This window comes from Oncorhynchus keta, chromosome 21 (genome assembly GCF_023373465.1).
Source record: "Oncorhynchus keta strain PuntledgeMale-10-30-2019 chromosome 21, Oket_V2, whole genome shotgun sequence".
NCBI lineage: Eukaryota > Metazoa > Chordata > Actinopteri > Salmoniformes > Salmonidae > Oncorhynchus > Oncorhynchus keta.
In genome coordinates this window covers 46,091,797-46,112,835 of record NC_068441.1, presented here as the reverse complement: position 1 = coordinate 46,112,835, position 21,039 = coordinate 46,091,797, and the positions used below count along the sequence as shown (strand labels likewise).

General features: G+C 40.5%; 1 protein-coding gene and 1 long non-coding RNA gene across 2 annotated transcripts in view; one reads left to right on the top strand and one right to left on the bottom strand.

Annotated features, from left to right (window-relative positions):
- LOC118399720 (solute carrier family 12 member 5-like) overlaps positions 1 to 21,039 on the top strand; it is a 355,313-nt gene that overhangs the window by 228,980 nt on the left and 105,294 nt on the right. Inside the window, exon 4 of the mRNA XM_052474033.1 lies at positions 16,588 to 16,734. Within this exon, the coding sequence (XP_052329993.1) occupies positions 16,588 to 16,734 (147 nt within the window). The remainder of the gene's footprint in view (positions 1 to 16,587; positions 16,735 to 21,039) is intronic.
- On the bottom strand, positions 1,928 to 3,845 carry LOC127910394 (uncharacterized). The gene is made up of 3 exons (XR_008074649.1): positions 2,901 to 3,845; positions 2,689 to 2,847; positions 1,928 to 2,638 (listed from the first exon to the last, which is right to left on the bottom strand). It is a non-coding gene; the product is annotated as an uncharacterized LOC127910394 (long non-coding RNA).

Below are 21,039 nucleotides of genomic sequence, written 5' to 3'. Positions count from 1 at the left end.
CTACCTCTCTCTCTTCCTCCTCTCTCCTACCTCTCTCTCTCTTCCTCCTCTCTCCTACCTCTCTGTCTCTTTCTTCTCCCTCTCTTCCTCCTCTCTCCTACCTCTCTCTCTCTTCCTCCTCTCTCCTACCTCTCTCTCTTCCTCCTCTCTCCTACCTCTCTCTCTCTTCCTCCTCTCTCCTACCTCTCTCTCTCTTCCTCCTCTCTCCTACCTCTCTGTCTTTCTCTCTTCCTCCTTCCCCTACCTCTCTGTCTCTCCGCTCCCACACAAACAAACACACACAAACATGGCGCAGGTTAATCCATACCCGTGGGCAGACGTTCGGAGAGAGTTATATGATGCCTTCTTTCCTCTCTCTCTCCTCTTTAATAATTCACCTGAGCTGAAACACATTAGCCCTGTCAGTTCCTGTCTGGTCGACAGAGCGTGAAGACGGCATTACAAACTCCTAGCCCCCCCACCGTTCCCCATTCCCCATCCCATGTCTTCACACACCTCTCCTTTCACCTCAACCAATTTTATTGCGTTAGAAGTCGAGGTACAGCATCTGTGTTCGCTCGGCCAGCATCTGTGGGGAGCGGCCTAACGTAACCATGCCCCCGAGTAGGGTACAGTCGTAGGGTACTCCTGATACTCCCATGAGCTGTATAAGGCTATAAGCAAACAAGAAAATGCTCAACCAGAGGCGTAGCTCCTAGTGGTCGTTGATTTGAATACAGGAAAAAATCTATCTATTTTCCCTCATTTCTACCAGCAACGTCTTGTGTGCAACTAGAGGCAAAACAACTCTAGATCACTTTTACTCCACACACAGAAATGCATACAAAGCTCTCCCTCACCCTCCATTTGGGAAATCTCACCATAACTCTGTCCTCCTGATTCCTGCTTACAAGCAAAAACTCCAACAGGAAGTACCAGTGACGCGCTCAATACTGAAGTGGTCAGATGAAGCTCTTGCTAAGCTACAGGAATGTTTTGCTAGCGCACACTGGAATACGTTGCAGGATTTATCCGAATGCATTAATGAGTTTACCACGTTTGTCAACGGCTTCATTAAGTGCATCGATATTGTCTTCCCCACATTAACTGTACATACATATCCCAACCAGAAGCCATGGATTACGGGCAACATTCGTACTCAACTAAAGGCTAGAGCTGCCGCTTTCAAAGAGCGGGACACCAATCCGGATGCTTATAAGAATTCCCACTACGTCCGCCAACAAACCATCACACAGGCAAAGCATCACTAAGGCAAAGCAGGACTAAGATTGAATCCTACTACACTGGCTCTGATGCTTGTCGGCTGTGACAGCAGGGCTTGCACACTATCACGGATTACAAAAGGGAAACCCAGCCCCAAGCTGCCCAGGGACCACGAGCATACCAGATGAGCTAAATGCCTTCTATGCTCGCCTTCGAGGCAAGCAACACTGAACCATGCATGAGAGCTGTTTCGGACAACTGTGTGATCATGCTCTCCGTAGCCGATGTAAGACCTTTAAACAGGTCTCAGGGCCAAAGGGATTACCAGGATACGTACTCTGAGCATGCGCTGCCGTCTAGTGACTTCACTAATATTTTCAATCTCTCCCTGACCCAGTCTGTAATACCTACATCAGGGATCATCAACTAGATTCAGCCGCGAGCTGATTTTTTATTGTGTGGATGGTCAGGGGGCTGGACCATAATTGACCTTAAGAAGCCTAAACAGATATAATAATTGACAAAAATATTATAATTTCAGACCTTGCTTGCTTACATTTATATACGATCACATATTATCTCTCTACTAGGTGTGAGAATACTTTGGAACAGATAAAAAAAATTAAAATCACTTGGAGATGATTTGCTGATGTCTTTTATGTCCAACAATTTGGGGAGCCAAATACAAATCACTGCCACTTGGGGAACCCTGACCTACATGCTTCAAGCAGACCACCTTGGTCCCTGTGCCCAAGAACGCTAAGGTAACCTGTCTAAATGACTTATCGCCTCGTAGCACTCACATCTACAGCCATGAAATGCTTTGAAAGGCAGGTCATGGCTCACATCAACACCATCCTCCCTACCAAATGGCTCAAAGTAGCCAGTTCATAAAACCTAATTTGGTGGTGTTTTCTCCTACTGTTGTTCAAACAAAACAGTACGCAACAGCTTTTTGGCATCTTAGCTATAAAAGCAGGGTTAGCTAGCTAGCTGAAGAAAGTCAGGCTCTTTGGCTGATAATTGTGACGTTGTCGGGTTATGAGTAAAGTAGGCAATTTAACATGGAAGTATTGGGTGTACCCTATGGCTGTACCCCACTCCGGATTGTGGTCACGTTAAGTCATGCCTCGCCGTGTGTATCTATATTATCGCTTCAATCCTACAGTAATTTATACCCCCAGCTATTTCAGCTTTTTCTTATTCTTTCTTCCAGATAATTACTGCTGTAGTAAATCAAAGTCTGCTATTCTCTCTTCTCCTCAGCAACAGGTATCTTCCCTCCTGTCTTCTTCTCTCCTTCTCTATTTTCTCCTCAGCAACAGGTACCTTCCCTCCTTTCTTCTTCTCTCCTTCTCTATTTTCTCCTCAGCAACAGGTACCTTCCCTCCTTTCTTCTTCTCTCCTTCTCTATTTTCTCCTCAGCAACAGGTACCTTCCCTCCTTTGTTCTTCTCTCCTCTATTTTCTCCTCAGCAACAGGTACCTTCCCTCCTTTCTTCTTCTCTCCTTCTCTATTTTCTCCTCAGCAACAGGTACCTTCCCTCCTTTCTTCTTCTCTCCTTCTCTATTTTCTCCTCAGCAACAGGTACCTTCCCTCCTTTCTTCTTCTCTCCTTCTCTATTTTCTCCTCAGCAACAGGTACCTTCCCTCCTTTCTTCTTCTCTCCTTCTCTATTTTCTCTTCAGCAACAGGTACCTTCCCTCCTTTCTTCTTCTCTCCTTCTCTATTTTCTCCTCAGCAACAGGTACCTTCCCTCCTTTCTTCTTCTCTCCTTCTCTATTTTCTCCTCAGCAACAGGTACCTTCCCTCCTTTCTTCTTCTCTCCTTCTCTATTTTCTCCTCAGCAACAGATACCTTCTCTCCTTTCTTCTTCTCTCCTTCTCTATTTTTTCCTCAGCAACAGGTACCTTCCCTCCTTTCTTCTTCTCTCCTTCTCTATTTTCTCCTCAGCAACAGATACCTTCTCTCCTTTCTTCTTCTCTCCTTCTCTATTTTTTCCTCAGCAACAGGTACCTTCCCTCCTTTCTTCTTCTCTCCTTCTCTATTTTCTCCTCAGCAAAAGATACCTTCTCTCCTTTCTTCTTCTCTCCTTCTCTATTTTTTCCTCAGCAACAGGTACCTTCCCTCCTTTCTTCTTCTCTCCTTCTCTATTTTTTCCTCAGCCACAGGTACCTTCCCTCCTTTTTCTTCTCTCCTTCTCTCCTATTTCCGTATATCCTCCTTTCTTCAGCTGTACCTACCCTCCTCGTTTTTCTCGTTACCCTGCTAGGTCGTCCACTATCTCTCCTTTCTTTAACCCGTTCTTCTCCCTTCTCCTTTCCTACTTCCTATTTCTCCCCATCCAAAACCAGGAAAAGGCTGTGCCTGTCCTCTGTAGATCCTCTTAAGCTGCCTACACCCTACATGACACACCACTTAAAGGGATACTTTGGGATTTGGGCAATTAAGTCCTTTTATCTCCTTCCCCAGAGTCAGATGAAGCCCTTTATCTCCTCCCCCAGAGTCAGATGAAGCCCTTTATCTCCTTCCCCAGGGTCAGATGAAGCCCTTTATCTCCTTCCCCAGAGTCAGATGAAGCCCTTTATCTCCTTCCCCAGAGTCAGATGAAGCCCTTTATCTCCTTCCCCAGAGTCAGATGAAGCCCTTTATCTCCTTCCCCAGGGTCAGAATAAGCCCTTTAACTCCTTCCCCAGGGTCAGATGAAGCCCTTTATCTCCTTCCCCAGAGTCAGATGAAGCTCTTTATCTCCTTCCCCAGAGTCTGATGAAGCCCTTTATCTCCTGCCCCAGAGTCAGATGAAGTCCTTTATCTCCTTCCCCAGTGTCAGATGAAGCCCTTTATCTCCTTCCCCAGAGTCAGATGAACTTGTGGATACCATTTTCATGTCTCTGCGTCTAGTATGAAGGAAGGGAGGACAGGAGGTAGGACGGTAGGACGAAGGTAGGACAAAAGGAAGGGGGCAGTCCCCCTCCTAACATACTTATTCTATATTGGAGAGAGGCAGGAAAGTCAAAAGCTCTGTGTTAGAAGTGGGACAGATTCCAACACACACCGATATGTGCTCTGAAGGCAGCAACGCTAACAGCTAAACCACTCCAGGCCTCCCAGGCCACGAAGGGTGCATTTGGAAAGAATCCCCATCAGCCTCTAGAGTGTTGGTGTCTGTGGAGAATAAGGGGCATGTGAGTGGTCTCAGGTGGCTGTGGTGGCGGAGGGTCTAGTGTGGGGGTGACTGGGTAAGGGGTGGCGTGGAGATGGGGCACCTGGGTAGTAAACTAAGTGGTGAGCTGGTCCTGAAGCAGCTGTTCCGAGGGGGGTGGAGCATGCTGTGGGACCACCGCACCTGAGCCAGATAGAACTGGGCTGACTGCGTATCCCAGGGGGCCATGGGGCAGCTGTCTCTCCTCACCGCCGCTGCACCAACCTGTAGCGGTTATGCTGTTGCTGCTCTCGCCACTCTCGGCTATTTCAGCTCACACGGTCTTGAGGGAAATCACGCCGCTGGCTACCAGACAATATTTTATTGGGCCTCACTAGTTCTACAGATTCTAGGAGTCTAGGTCTGAGATTGTATTGTACTCCTGGTCCAGGAAGGAAATGCCAATTGACTGAGAATGGAAGTGGAGCTCTATATAAACAGAGGCTTTGGTTCCCCCCGACCCATAGGGAGTATATTGATTCAATAGAAGCAAGCGTCCCATCTGCTGTGGCTGTTGCTCAATGTCAACTCATTTAGACACATCCTTTTTGTTTTGCTATTCGTTTTGTCTTCTGAATCTTGTGGAATTTTGTCCATTCTCAACAAGTGTATTGTGTAGGCTACAGAACACACTTACTGTCTGTCTGCCAAGTAGCTTTATAATTCTCTTAGTGAGAATGACCCTGTCTGTGTCCCAAATGGGCCCTGATCAAAAGTAATGCACTATCTAGGGAATAGGGTTCAATTTGGTAAGGGAAATGGGAAATGGAAAACCTAGTCAGTTGCACAGCTGAATTCATTCAACCGAAATATGTTTTCCGCATTTAACCCAACCCGTCTGTATCAGAGAGGTGTGGGAAGCGGACCCTACGTTGTAAACAGTATTGAAAAGCTTATGGATTGACATTTTTTCACAGCTTTTTGCCAATCTGTGGATGTTTGCCGGGATGTACAAAATATTAAGGACATACTCTTTCCATGACAGACTGACCAGGCGAATCCAGGTGAAAGCTATGATCCCTTATTGATGTCACCTGTTAAATCCACTTCAATCAGCGTAGATGAAGGAGAGGAGACAGGTTAAAGAAGGATTTTTAAGCCTTGAGACAATTGAGACATGGATTGTGTATGTGTGTGCCATACAGAGGGTGAAGGGGAAGAAAAAAATATTTAACTGCCTTTGAACGGGGTATGGTAGTAGGTCCTAGGCGCACTGGTTTGTGTCAAGAACTGCAATGCTGCTGGGTTTTTCCCCAAATGTATCAAGAATGGTCCACCACCCAAAGGACATCCAGCCAACTTGATACAACTGTGGGAAGCATTGGAGTCACCATGGGCCAGCATCCCTGTGGAACGCTTTCAACACCTTGTAGAGTCCATTCCCCGACGAATGGAGGCTGTTCTGAGGGCAAAATGGGGTGCAACTCAGTATTAGGAAGCTGTTCTTAATGTTTTGTCCTCTCAGTGTATGGCGTTGTATTGCTGAAAATGACATCTGCTGTATGGAGAGCAGCTACAGATGGCTATCTCACTTTGATTGTACAGTTGAAGTCGGAAGTTTACATACACTTAGGTTGGAGTCATTAAAACTCGTTTTTCAACCACTCCACAAAATTCTTGTTAACAAACTATAGTTTTGGCAAGTCAGTTAGGACATCTACTTTGTGCATGACAAAAGTCATTTTTCCAACAATTGTTTTATTTCACTTAGAGCGTCTGCTAAATGACTTAAATGTAAATGTAAATGTAAATGTTATAATTCACTGTATCACAATTCCAGTGGGTCAGAAGTTTACATACACTAAGTTGACTGTGCCTTTAAACAGCTTGGAAAATTCCAGAAAATGATGTCATGGCTTTAGAAGCTTCTGATAGGCTAATTGACATAATTTGAGTCAATTGGAGGTGTACCTGTTATGTCTTTCTGTGTTTCATTCACTCATTTTGCTTTGGGGAAAGATTTTTTTGAAATCCATTAAGCTCATGATAATTCAACCTAATATATAATAACATGACATAATACAGTACCACTGCTTCTGAATTGAAATCACTAGTTACCATGCAAACTGTATTGATCTAGTAATTGGAGCTATTACTGTAAATGTTCTATTGGTGAAATGGAATGCAGCCTATACTATGCTAATTATAACATTTGAGGGAGGTAATGTTGAAGGCACTACAACTATGTTAATCACAAAACCGAGTAACCGATTCTGTCAAAAGTATTGACATAAATTCAACAGCAATCTCTAAGTAAGTGGTAGGGAACTTTGGAGTTTGAATTTAGAATAGAAAAAAAGTTTATTTATTGAGGTTCTTGCCTCGCTGACAGTGATTAACACCCTTTCCCCGCACACTGAAGGCCACCGCCACAGCGCCTCTCTCATTTGCATAACCCTGACAACAGGCAAACAGCGGGAGGCATTACCATATGGAGAGAGAGAGAGAGAGAGAGATTACAAAGATGGACGATGTGTGTTCTTCCCCGTTCCCATAGACAACCTGAGGTTTTGATCTGTGATTAAAGGTGAATTCAATTCCCAGTGCTAAACATCCCTGTGGTATAGCTTGGTGCTGCAAAAGAGGAGTTCAAAGAATAGATGTTAGGTGAACTGTCTGATTAAAACCAACAAATAGATGTTAGGTGAACTGTCTGATTAAAAACCAACAAATAGATAATAGATGTTAGGTGAACTGTCTGATTAAAACCAACAAATAGATGTTAGGTGAACTGTCTGATTAAAAACCAACAAATAGATAATAGATGTTAGGTGAACTGTCTGATTAAAAACCAACAAATAGATAATAGATGTTAGGTGAACTGTCTGATTAAAAACCAACAAATAGATAATAGTTGTTAGGTGAACTGTCTGATTAAAACCAACAAATAGATAATAGGTGTTAGGTGAACTGTCTGATTAAAACCAACAAATAGATAATAGGTGTTAGGTGAACTGTCTGATTAAAACCAACAAATAGATAATAGTTGTTAGGTGAACTGTTGTTAGGTGAACCGTATGATTAAAAATCGATAAACAGATAATAGTTGTTAGGTGAACCGTTGTTAGGTGAACTGTTGTTAGGTGAACTGTTGTTAGGTGAACTGTTGTTAGGTGAACTGTTGTTAGGTGAACTGTCTGAATATAAATCAACAAATAGACAATAGATGTTAGGTGAACTATTGTTAGGTGAACTGTTGTTAGGTGAACTGTCTGAATATAAATCAACAAATAGACAATAGATGTTAGGTGAACTGTTGTTAGGTGAACTGTTGTTAGGTGAACTGTTGTTAGGTGAACTGTCTGAATATAAATCAACAAATAGACAATAGATGTTAGGTGAACTGTTGTTAGGTGAACTGTTGTTAGGTGAACTGTTGTTAGGTGAACTATTGTTAGGTGAACTGTTGTTAGGTGAACTGTCTGAATATAAATCAACAAATAGATAATAAATGTTAGGTGAACTGTTGTTAGGTGAACTGTTGTTAGGTGACCCGTCTGATAAGAAAATATAACAAATTAACATAAACTGGTCAGCTAGTGTCAGCTTCACTTCCTGTGATCCCTAAGGACAGTATTTGTATTTATGAGGGATCCCGATTAGCCACGGCAGCAGCTACTCTTTGGGACAAAATAGACAGAGGGGGAACTAGGCTAGAAGAAGAGGTTCAACAAAACATATGGGACTGAATCCTACTTGAGGCACACGCTTGAATCCAAAATAAGGATTTGGCCCAGATGAACCATTCAGGATTACCCCATTCTAGAGCTGGGCGTAAGGCAGCAACAATCATATCGCAATAAATTGCTTGAATTAATGTGATAACAATAAATAGAAGGATATGTTAATAACATTGGTTTTTTATTTTTTTATTATCATTTAAACTACTACTAGCTAGTTTGATGGTTGTAGCCCTCAATTGTCTCATTAATAATCACATTTCATTTCAAACTTCACACATTTCTCTAATTATTTTAATGAACGATGTCAGCAAAATGCCTGCGATGTGATCATGGTTGGTGTCTATCATTTTTGGTTTATCATTCCATTTCTACTCCAGTCTGTCTACACTGCGAGTTTCATCAGCATTTCACAAGTGATGAGCTTTTTCTAATTTGAACTCTGCATGTGCACTTGGCCTGTTGTTTCTTGCATAAATTTTAATATAATTATGTTTGTGTGATTTGTCAACTCTCCAAAACAGGCTCTTATTACTATTTGAAGCCCAGCTTCTCAAATCAAACTACATCACAGTAGACCTTAATATTCATTTAATGTCAGGCAGATGATTTAGATGATTTAATTGCAAAGTCTAGTTTCTCCACTCAGCAGCTGCTGCCACTTCAAGCCCCAGGAACAAGCCCTATAGAAATAGAATCACTAGAACAGACCTACTTCCTGCTTTCCTCCTATGGGCAAAGATTGTGGATAATGAAGATGATGTACAGACCACGTTTTTCATTTAGAAAAATGGCCACAGTTCTGTTCTACTTCACCCTTAGACTCGTGGGAATTGACGTATATGGATAGGGCTAAGTAGAAATGTTTATTTTTTTCATTTTATTTTGCTAAGGGGTGGATCAGCTTAATATTGCGAAAAGAATGTTGCTTCCATCAATGTAATTGCCTGCATCATTTCCAATCCCCCATTTATTTTTGGGGTAAATATATATCCATATACTTACTCACATGCATACATATACACATATATACATACACATACCTACAGTGGGGCAAAACAGTATTTAGTCAGCCACCAATTGTGCAAGTTCTCCCACTTAAAAAGATGAGAGAGGCCTGTCATTTTCATCATAGGTACACTTCAACTATGACAGAAAAAATTAGATGAAAAAAATGGGGTTGAGATCTGTAGACTGGCTAGGCCACTCCAGGACCTTGAAATGCTTCTTACGAAGCCACTCCTTCATTGCCCGGGCGGTGTGTTTGGGATCATTGTCATGCTGAAAGACCCAGCCATGTTTCATCTTCAATTCCCTTGCTGATGGAAGGAGGTTTTCACTCAAAATCTCAGGATACATGGCCCCATTCATTCTTTCCTTTACACGGATCAGTCGTCCTGGTCCCTTTGCAGAAAAACAGCCCCAAAGCATGATGTTTCCACCCCCATGCTTCACAGTAGGTATGGTGTTCTTTGGATGCAACTCAGCATTCTTTGTCCTCCAAACACGACGAGTTGAGTTTTTACCGAAAAGTTATATTTTGGTTTCATCTGACCATATGACATTCTCCCAATCTTCTTCTGGATCATCCAAATGCTCTCTAGCAAACTTCAGATGGGCCTGGACATGTACTGGCTTAAGCAGGGGGACACGTCTGACACTGCAGGATTTGAGTCCCTGGCGGCGTAGTGTGCTACTGATGGTAGGCTTTGTTACGTTGGTCCCAGCTCTCTGCAGGTCATTCACTAGGTCCCCCCGTGCGGTTCTGAGATTTTTGCTCACCGTTCTTGTGATCATTTTGACCCCACAGGGTGCGATCTTGCGTGGAGCCCCAGATCGAGGGAGATTATCAGTGGTCTTGCATGTCTTCCATTTCCTAATAATTGCTCCCACAGTTGATTTCTTCAAACCAAGCTGCTTACCTATTGCAGATTCAGTCTTCCCAGCCTGGTGCAAGTCTACAATTTTGTTTCTGGTGTCCTTTGACAGCTCTTTGGTCTTGGCCATAGTGGAGTTTGGAGTGTGACTGTTTGAGGTTCTGGACAGGTGTCTTTTATACTGATAACAAGTTCAAACAGGTGCCATTAATACAGGTAACGAGTGGAGGACAGAGGAGCCTCTTAAAACCTCTTAGGGAGGCTGCGAATTTTCGCAGCTTTTTGTTAAGAATCGCACAACATTTCAGCGCCCTGCTATTTATGCCAGGAATATAGTATATGCATATGATTAGTATGTGTGGATAGAAAACACTCAGACGTTACTAAAACTGGTTAAATCACGGCTGTGACTATAACAGAACGTGCGTTGCATCGAAAAGTGCAAGAAAATCTGATCACTGAAAATGGGAAAATATATCCATGCGCAACTTCAACCAATTGTTAAAAGTGACCCACATTAAATGGGGCCGAGGTTGCAATACCTACAGGTTCCACACGATGTCAACAGTCTTGTCATTTGTCTCGGATTTGTTTCTTGGTCAAACCGAAACAAGAGAGCCGATTTCTTCCGGTCTCCAACAGGATGTTTTGGTTGAGAAATATCCGGACATGATTTCAAGACGTGGAGCTAAAGAATATACATTGCCCCGTGATAATTTTGATAGATTATTAACGTTTACTAATACCTAAAGTTGCATTACAAAAGTATTTCGAAGTGTTTTGTGAAAGTTTATCGTCGACTTTTTTAATTTTTAAAAATGACGTTGCGTTATCAAACTCAGTTTTTTCCTTGATTACACAGTCTTCATAGATCGATATCTAGGCTATATATGGACCGATTTAATTGAAAAAAAAGACCCAAATAAATGTTTATGGGACATCTAGGAGTGCCAAGAAAGAAGCTCGTCAAAGGTAATGAATGTTTTATATTTTATTTCTGCGTTTTGGGTAGCGCCGGTTGCCGCAAAATCTGTCGTGTTAGGTGACGTTGCAGTATTTTGGGGGTACATGCTATCAGATAATAGCTTCTCATGCTTTCGCCGAAAAGCATTTTACAAATCTGACTTGGTGGATAGATTCACAATGTGTGTAGCTTTAATTCACTACCTTGAATGTGTATTTTAATGAAAGTTTAATGAAAGTTTGAGTTTTATCAAAAACTATAGGTGGCGCTCTGAAATTCCACTGAGTGATGTTCCTGCATGGGAACTGTATTCTGCGTCATCCTTAAGAAGTTTTAAAGACGAAGTTACAGGTCTGTGAGAGCCAGAAATCTTGCTTGTTTGTAGGTGACCAAATACTTATTTTCCACCATATTTTGCAAATAAATTCATTAAAAATCCTACAATGTGTTTTTCTGGATTTTTTTTCTTCTCATTTTGTCTGTCATAGTTGAAGTGTACCTATGATGAAAATGACAGGCCTCTCTCATCTTTTTAAGTGGGAGAACTTGCACAATTGGTGGCTGACTAAATACTTTTTTGCCCCACTGTACATACACACATGCATACATATACACATGTATACATACACATACCTATATACATGTTTTAGAATATACCTTTTTTATTCCCCGCAAACTCTACCACCCTTCCCCCAATTGGAGTAAACTAATAAACATTATTACTTAGGCTTCTACCTTCAGTTTATACATCTTTTACACATTTTACAGACACAATCTATTTTACAATAGTTATATTTTGTTTGTTTTTAGTCCTTCCTCTATTTCTGATGTCCATCCAGTTTGATTTCTATTTGTAACTGTGCTATTTCACAAAAGTTCTGAATCTATATACATTTTACAGACCTCGAATGTTTTACATTTGTTATCTTGTTATTAGTCCCACCCTTCAGCTCCATTCAACCCCTCCCATCTATCTCTCAACATCATCCATTTTGGATTTCTATTGGCCATATATTTTTCAACTGTGCCGTGATGCTTCACAAAAGTATTGAAGCTTTCTATTCTCATAACTTCTACACATTGTAAATTAAAAATAAACATTTTTGATAAAATAATGATTATATTATTAATTGATTAACTATGACTTTTCAAATCACCCAGTATTGCTATCTGCAGCGTTAGTTCTAGGCAAATGTTGCAATTATTCAGCCATTCCTGGACTTGTGACCAAAAACGAGCTACAAATGGACAATATCAAAATACATGATCTAATGACTCTGCCTCCTCACAGCAGCATCTGCAGAGGTGGGAAGATTGTATCTCCCATATATATAACATTCTATTGGTCGCAAGAATTTTGTATAGTAATTTAAATTGACAAATTCTATGTTTTGAATCTGGCGTATCAATTCATAAACCATGTGGCATGGAATGGGTACATTGAAAATCTCTTCAAAACTATTTTGCTATTTTTAATATGGCACAGCTGTCAGTTTTTTGTTCCTTAAATTAAATTGGTATGTTTTTATTTATCACATTTTTCTTTAACCATTTATGTTCTTTAATACAGGGCCTACATACACGTTCCTTACTTTCTTACCCTTCTACTTGCCACTTTCATTTCTGTGGTAATGCTGCAATTAATTGGTTGTAATTTTGGGTAGAGCAGACATTTCCATATGTCTGTGTTAGCTGTATGTGTGACAGAACTCCACCAGTCCTATTTATGATATCATTCACTAAAATGATAACTTCTTTTTTTTAATATTAGGAAAAAAAAAAAAATATTTGTTGTATTATTTGTTCTGTCTTTTCAGATGGATTAAACTGAAATTGCAGCCAATATTCTAAGACTTGATTAAAAAATGACGATATTTTGGAGATGATTTCCTTTTCAAACAACCGAAAGTGAGCAGGGTAAAGGGGAAAAGGCCCTTCTTGAACATAGGATGTAACATTCTTGCCAATTTACTAGAGAACCCGTTTGGATTTGAGTATAACTTTTGTATGACTGATGCCTTTAGTCAGAGGTCTAATGCTGTAATATTTAATCATTTCTGCCCTTCCGAATTCATATTCGTTATATAAATAGGCCATTTGAATTTTATCTGGCTTGCCATTCCAAATACAATTGAATATTTTTTGTTCATATAATTTAAAAAGCAGGTGTAGGCAAAATCATAAGCAAATAGGTCAACTGTGATATGACTAAAGAGTTATCAGGGTGATTTTTCCACAAATCAACAGGTATTTTCCTTTCCATGGTAGCAAGATCTTATTTATTTTTTGTTAACTTTCTATAAAAATGTATTGGAGTGAGATCATTTCTTTCTTTTGGGATGTGTATACCGAGTATGTCCACATCTCCGTCAGACCATTTAATTGATAAACTACATGGTAATGTCAAATTAGCATGTTTTAGTGATCAAATATGTAATATTACATAATCAACCAAATTTGGTTTTAATCCAGAGAGGATAGCAAAAGTATCTAGATCCTCTATGAGGCCGAGATTCTAATTGTGGTTTTAAAAGAAAAGATTAATCATCAGCGTACAATGACACCTTAGTTTTTAAGCCACGGATTTCTAATCCCTTAATATTATTGTTTGATCTAATTTTAACAGCTAACATTTCAATGGCAATAATAAATAGATATGCCGATAGTGGACAACCTTGTTTTACTCCTCTAGATAGTTTAAAACGTTCTGAGATGTAGCCATTATTTACTATTTTACACCTAGGTTTACAATACATACTTTTAACCCATTTTATAAGAGATTCCCCAAAATGTAAATATTCTAGGTATTTATATATAAACTCCAGTCGAACTTTATCAAAAGCCTTTTCAAAATCAGCTATGAAATCCAGGCCTGGTGTCCCCGATATTTCATAGTATTCTATTGTTTCCAGTACTTGTCTTATTATATTATCTCCAATGTATCGTCCATGTAAAAAACCTGTCTGATTAGGATGAATAATATCTGACAATACTTTTTTAATTCTATGCGCCAAGACCACGTTTTCCATTTTTAAAAATGGCCACAGTTCCAGTCTACTTAACCCTTAGACTCGTGGGAATTGGCGTATATGGATACGGCTAAATTTAAATGTTTCTTACAGAAGAAATATGAAAAGCATATGTATAAGCAAGGTAGCAAATGAAAGGGAACTGTTTGGAGATGGGAAAATTGGAAAATGATTAGACCAACGTTGAGGACAGAACAGTTGACCAGACATAAGACTGAATCCAAACATTACACTTGATTTTATGTGCGTTTTACATTTACTGTACTTGTCACCGCATTTGTTGATATAGAAATCAGAAAATACTCTGGATACATTCAGTAACATGATAAGAACATTCCTGGAAAACGTTGGGTAGGTGCAACATAAGACAGAAAAATGACAAGGGTTTAAGTGACCACACACCTCTCCAAAGTGTACACAGTTCCTAAGTAATTTCAATGCACTTTAATGACTCAAAGAACAGTCTTCAACTATAACGTGCTTTTTTGAGCTCTCCTAGCTGTGCCGTTGAGAAACTAGAGCAAGCACACTTCTAGTTGTTTTGTTTGGAACACAACCCTGCATCCCCGCCATCACACAATTACTGTTGTTGTTTAAGCAAACCAAAAACATCCTATTATAAATCACAATCTGGGTCAGGTGGGCATCATTTGAAAGCTTGTTCTATTTCCAACATGACTAGCTAAATGATAAAATATGGTCTTACAGTGTTAGGCTTTCACAGGGCAATTCAGAGAAACCAATTGTAATGTTTGGAGCGCATAGAAAGGAGTCATGAGAGCATTCAGGTGCGTGTTCCACGGCCAATTGATCATCACAGTAGACAAACATCGGCTCAGTCTGTTCAGAACAGCCCAAGGTATGACATCATGTCATCTTGTAACTGTACATCAGACATAATGACCATAAACGTTGACTGTATTCAACATGAGTTTTATGATATGGAAATGTGAGGTGCACATTTGGCTTGCTTGTATGACATGTATACATTCTGTATACATCTGGCCCTTCTTTGGACACTGTGTTAACAAACTTCCAAACTAGCTTCAACGCCATACAACACTCCTTCTGTGGCCTCCAACTGCTCTTAAATGTTAGTAAAACTAAATGCATGCTCTTCAACCGATCGCTGCCTGCACATGCCTGCCCGACTAGCATCACCACTCTGGACGGTTCTGACTTAGAATATGTGGACAACTACAAATACCTAGGTGTCTGGTTAGACTGTAAACTCTCCTTCCAGACTCACATTAAGCATCTCCAATCCAAAGTTAAATCTACAATCGGCTTCCTATTTTGAAAACAAAGCCTCCTTCACTCATGCTGCCAAACATACCCTCGTAAAACTGACTATCCTACTGAGCCTTGACTTTGGTGATGTCATTTGAAAAATAGCCTCCAACACTCTACTCAGCAAATTGGATGCAGTCTATCACAGTGCCATCCGTTTTGTCAGCAAAGCCCCATATACTACCCACCACTGCGACCTGTATGCTCTCGTTGGCTGGTCCTCTCTACATATTCGTCGCCAAACCCACTGGCTCCAGGTCATCTATAAGTCTTTGCTAAGTAAAGCTCTGCTTTACCTCAGCTCATTGGTCACCATAGCAACACCCAACCGCAGCACGCGCTCCAGTAGGTATATTTCACTGGTCACCCCCAAAGCCAACACCTTCTTTGGCTGCCTTTCCTTCCAGTTCTCTGCTGCCAATGACTGGAACAAATTGCAAATATCACTGAAGTTGGAGATTTATATCTCACTCACTAACTTTAAGCGTCAGCTGTTAGAGCAGCTTACCGATCGCTGCAGCTGTACACAGCCCATCTGTAAATAGCCCATCCAACCAACTACCTACCTCATCCCCATATTTGTTTTGGTTTTTCTGCTCTTTTGCACACTAGCATTTCTACTTGCACATCCTCATCTGCACATACATCACTCCAGTGTAAATTTCTAAATTGTAATTACTTCGCCACTATTGGCCTATTTATTGCCTCACCTCCTTACTTCATTTGCACACACTGTATATAGATTTTTCGATTGTGTAATTGACTGTAGGTTTGTTTATCCCATGTGTAACTCTGTGTTGTTGTTTGTGTTGCACTGCTTTGCTTTATCTTGGCCAGGTCGCAGTTGTAAATGAGAACTTGCCAAATTTGTCTGATTCTCTGTAATAATGGTATGGGAATAATACTGCATTTTATTTTGTAAAGTGGTTTCTTACATCAAACAACACAACAACATTTTCAGTCACCTCCTTGTCTGAAGAACAAGTAGATACACAGGTTAATGTCAAGCCCTGCACGTGTTTTTTTCAAAAGTCTCATGGAATTTATGCCTACATTGAACACCACACATTGGCTGCTACTGTAGGCAGAATGATAGAACAGCTACTTCCATGTTAAAATGTTATGGGATGCATTTTCTCCATTGTTTTTGATAGTAGACCACTCTGGTAGGCCTACATTATGATCAAATAGCCACAGTAGCCTACTTGGCCACTGTTATAACTGTAACTTAAAGCGGGTACAGCCTCAGTGTTCACATTAAACGTGCACTGGAAATTTCACAACATTTCAGGTTTGCTAGGTAACATTGATTCCATGTCCACCTCCTCTCTCCCTCCCTACAGGCTCCACAGTTGGGGACCCTGATGGGAGTGTACCTCCCCTGTATCCAGAACATCTTCGGGGTGATCCTGTTCCTGCGGATGACCTGGATGGTGGGCATCGGAGGAGTCATTGGCTCCTTCATCATCGTCTTCATGTGTTGTTCTACTGTAAGTACCTGTGTTCAAATCTGGGACAACTGCATGTAATGAGACTGTGTTATTCATTGAGCTAAAGTCTAGTCAGTCTAAGCTCCTTTCTTCACATGTGTTCCTCTGTAAGTGTCTGTGTTACTGTACGTGTCTGTGTTACCGTAAATGTCTGTGTTCCTGTAAGTGTCTCTGTTCCACTGTAAGTGTCTGGCTCTAACCAGAATAGAAAGAGAAGTGGGAGGCCCCGGTGCACAACTGAGCAAGAGGACAAGTACATTAGAGTGTCGTGTTTGAGAAACAGATGCCTCACAAGTCCTTATTAAACAGTACCTGCAAAACACCAGTCACCAGTCTCAAGGGATCTGAATACTTTCCGAATGCACTGTATATCTCACTAGGTCAGGATATTTAAACCTCCATATATCCACTTGTTCCAATATATCAATGATATTTGTGATTTCCTTAAGTGCATAAGGGTAATGATAGTTTATACTGTGAGTTCCTTTAAGGTCCATTGAGGAATTTAAAATTGTATTATAATCTCCCACCATAATAATAGAGTCTTGTATTGCTTCTAGGCTTGATAAATTATTCGATACATTTTCAAAGAAGCGTGGATAGATCAGGACCGTATAGGTCAGGGATCATCAATTAGATTCAGCCGTTGGACAATCTTTTCTTGAGCAGATGATCGGGGGGGGGGGCAGAATTTTTTACTGCAAATTGACCGCAAAAAGCCTTTACAGATAAAATATGTGACTAAAACATAATCATTTCAAACCTTAATTATATTTGGGTACATTGTCCTGTGTAGGGTGCCGTCTTTCGGATTGGACGTTAAAATGGGTGTCCCGACTCTCTGTGGTCATTCAAATTTCCATGCCGCATAGCTAAATTCCCAACCTGGCCACATTCCATCATGGCCACCTAATCATCCCCCTCATTCCTAATTGGCATATATGACTCGTCACCTATCCACCTGATAGCTGATGTGTGGTGAGTGTTCTGGCACAGAAATGGTCTCTGTGCATCACTGAGGTGGGTGCAGCTCATTGATGGTGGATGAGGTGAGTTTCCCACAATGCTTTGAGTACCTCAGTTGGTAGAAAAGTGCTATTTACACTACCATTCAAAACGTTTGGGGTCACTTGGAAATGTCCTTGTTATTGAAAGAAAAGCATTGTCCATTAAAATAACATCAAATTGATCAGAAATACAGTGTAGACATTGTTAATGTTGTAAATGACTATTGTAGCTGGAAACGGCTGATTTGTAATGGGATATCAACATAGGCGTACAGAGGCCCATTCTCAGCAACCGTCAATCCAATGTCACGTTGTGTTAGCTAATCCAAGTTGATCATTTTAAAAGGCTATTTGATTATTAGAAAACCCTTTAGCACAGCTGAAAACTGTTGTCCTTATTAAATAAGCAATAAAACTGGCCTTCTTGAGACTAGTTGGAGCATCAGCATTTGTGGGTTCAATTACAGGCTCAAAATTGCCAGAAACAAATAACTTTTTCCTGAAACTCGTCAGTCTATTCTTGTTCTGAGAAATGAAGGCTATTCTATGCGAGAGATTGCCAAGAAACTGAAGATCTCGTACAACGCTGTATACTAGTCCATTCACAGACCAGTGCAAACTGGCTCTAACCAGAATAGAAAGAGGAGTGGGAGGCCCCAACTGAGCAAGAGGACAAGTACAATAGAGTGTCTAGTTTGAGAAACAGACGCCTCACAAGTCCTCAACTGGCAGCTTAATTAAATAGTACCTGCAAAACACCAGTCTCAACGTCAACAATGAAGAGGCGACTCCGGGATGCTGGCCTTCTAGGCAGAGTTCCTCTGTCCAGTGTCTGTGTTCTTTTGCCCATATAAATATTTTATTTTTATTGGCCAGTCTGTGATATGGCTTTTTTTTGCAACTCTGCCTAGAAGGCCAGCATACCCGAGTCGCCTCTTCACTGTTGACATTGAGACTGGTGTTTTACAATTTAACAATGTCTACACTGTAGTGTATATCCAATCAATGATTATTAATGATTATTATTTGTATATGATCACTTCTCTATATTATGCATGGGAATACATGGGACCAGATTTACAAAATGAAAATCACTTGAAACTTCATCTAAAATTATTTAATGGGTTTCCTGTTAACAATAGATATTATATTCCTTCTCTTTTAGTCAGGTAAATACTGATCGTTTTTTTTCTCACCTGCTAAGCCATTACAATTATAACTGGCTATATTTATTTCACCATTTACCATAAGGAGATTCAAGTTTCAATTCTATTTATCATAATATATGTTTGTAAACTTTCCATTAAAAAGTACCATAATGATTGAGTGTCCATATAGCTGTACCATGTTATTTGCACTGCTACTCAGTAAACCTCAAATTGTTCTCCACTATTCCATCTGCTAAAACCTCCCCCATCCCAAGTTGGATTGTTGTCCCAATGACTGGCAAACCACCCCTGTCTACCTGTATACAGTAATAAAAAAGATATATTCAGTACCAGTCAAAAGTTTGGACACCTACCCACCATTCAAGGGTTTTTCTTTATTTTTACTATTTTCTACAGATTTAGAATAATAGTGAAGACATCAAAACTAGGAAATAACATATATGGAATCATGTATTAACCAAATAAGTGTTAAACAAATCCAAATGTATTTTATATTTGAGATTCTTCAAAGTAGCCACCCTTTACCTTGATGACGGATTTGCACACTCTTGGCATTCTCTCAACCAGCTTCATGAATGCATTTCAATTAACAGGTGTGCCTTGTTAAAAGTTCATTTGTGAAAGGTGTGTTGGATCATTGTCCTGTTGAAAAAACAAATTATAGTCATAGCGCAAACCAGATGTGATGGTGTATCGCTTCAGAATGTTGTGGTAGCATTGCTGGTGAAATGTGCTTTGAATTCTAAATCAATCACAGACAGTGTCACCAGCAAAGCACTCCCACACCATCACACCTCCTCCTCCATTCTTCACGGTGGGAACCACACATGTGGAGATCACCATTCACCGACACACGCTTCTCAAAAAAACACGGCAGTTGGAACCAAAAATCTCAAATTTGGACTCATCAGACCAAAGGACAGATTTCCACCTGTCTATTGTCCATTGCTCGTGTTTCTTGGCCCAAGCAAGTCTCTTCTTCTTATTGGTGCCTTTTAGTAGTGGTTTCTTTGCAGCAATTTGACCATGAATGACTGATTTACAGTGTCCTCTAAACAGTTGATGCTGAGATGTGTCTGAACTCTGTGGAGCATTTATTTGGGCTGCAATCTGAGGTGCAGTTAACTAATGAACTAATGTTAGTTACTGTTAGTGGGGTTGTGTATTTGTTAGTGGGGTTGTGTATTTGTTACTGTTAGTGGGGTTGTGTGTTTGTTACTGTTAGTGGGGGTGTGTATTTGTTGGTGGGGTTGTGTGTTTGTTATTGGGGTTGTGTGTTTGTTAGTGGGGTTGTGTGTTTGGTAGTGGGGTTGTGTATTTGTTACTGTTAGTGGGGTTGTGTGTTTGTTATTGGGGTTGTGTGTTTGTTAGTGGGGGTGTGTATTTGTTAGTGGGGTTGTGTGTTTGTTACTGTTAGTGGGGTTGTATATTTGTTAGTGGGGTTGTGTGTTTGTTAGTGGGGTTGTGTATTTGTTAGTGTGGTTGTGTATTTGTTACTGTTAGTGGGGTTGTATATTTGTTAGTGGGGTTGTGTGTTTGTTAGTGGGGTTGTGTGTTTGTTAGTGGGGTTGTGTGTTTGTTAGTGGGGTTGTGTATTTGTTAGTGGGGTTGTGTGTTTGTTAGTGGGGTTGTGTATTTGTTAGTGGGGTTGTGAATTTGTTAGTGGGGTTGTGTATTTGTTAGTGGGGTTGTGTGTTTGTTAGTGGGGTTGTGTATTTGATCATGTTAGTGGGCTTGTGTGTTTGTTAGTGGGGTTGTGTATTTGTTACTGTTGGTGAGGTTGTGTATTTGTTAGTGTTAGTGGGGTTGTGTGTTTGGTAGTGGGGTTGTGTGTTTGTTAGTGGGGTTGTGTATTTGGTACTGTTAGTGGGGTTGTGTATTTGTTAGTGGGGTTGTGTGTTTGTTACTGTTAGTGGGGTTGTATATTTGTTAGTGGGGTTGTGTATTTGTTAGTGTGGTTGTGTATTTGTTATTGTTAGTGGGGTTGTATATTTGTTAGTGGGGTTGTATATTTGTTAGTGGGGTTGTGTATTTGTTAGTGTGGTTGTGTGTCTGTTACTGTTAGTGGGGTTGTATATTTGTTAGTGGGGTTGTGTGTTTGTTAGTGGGGTTGTGTGTTTGTTAGTGTG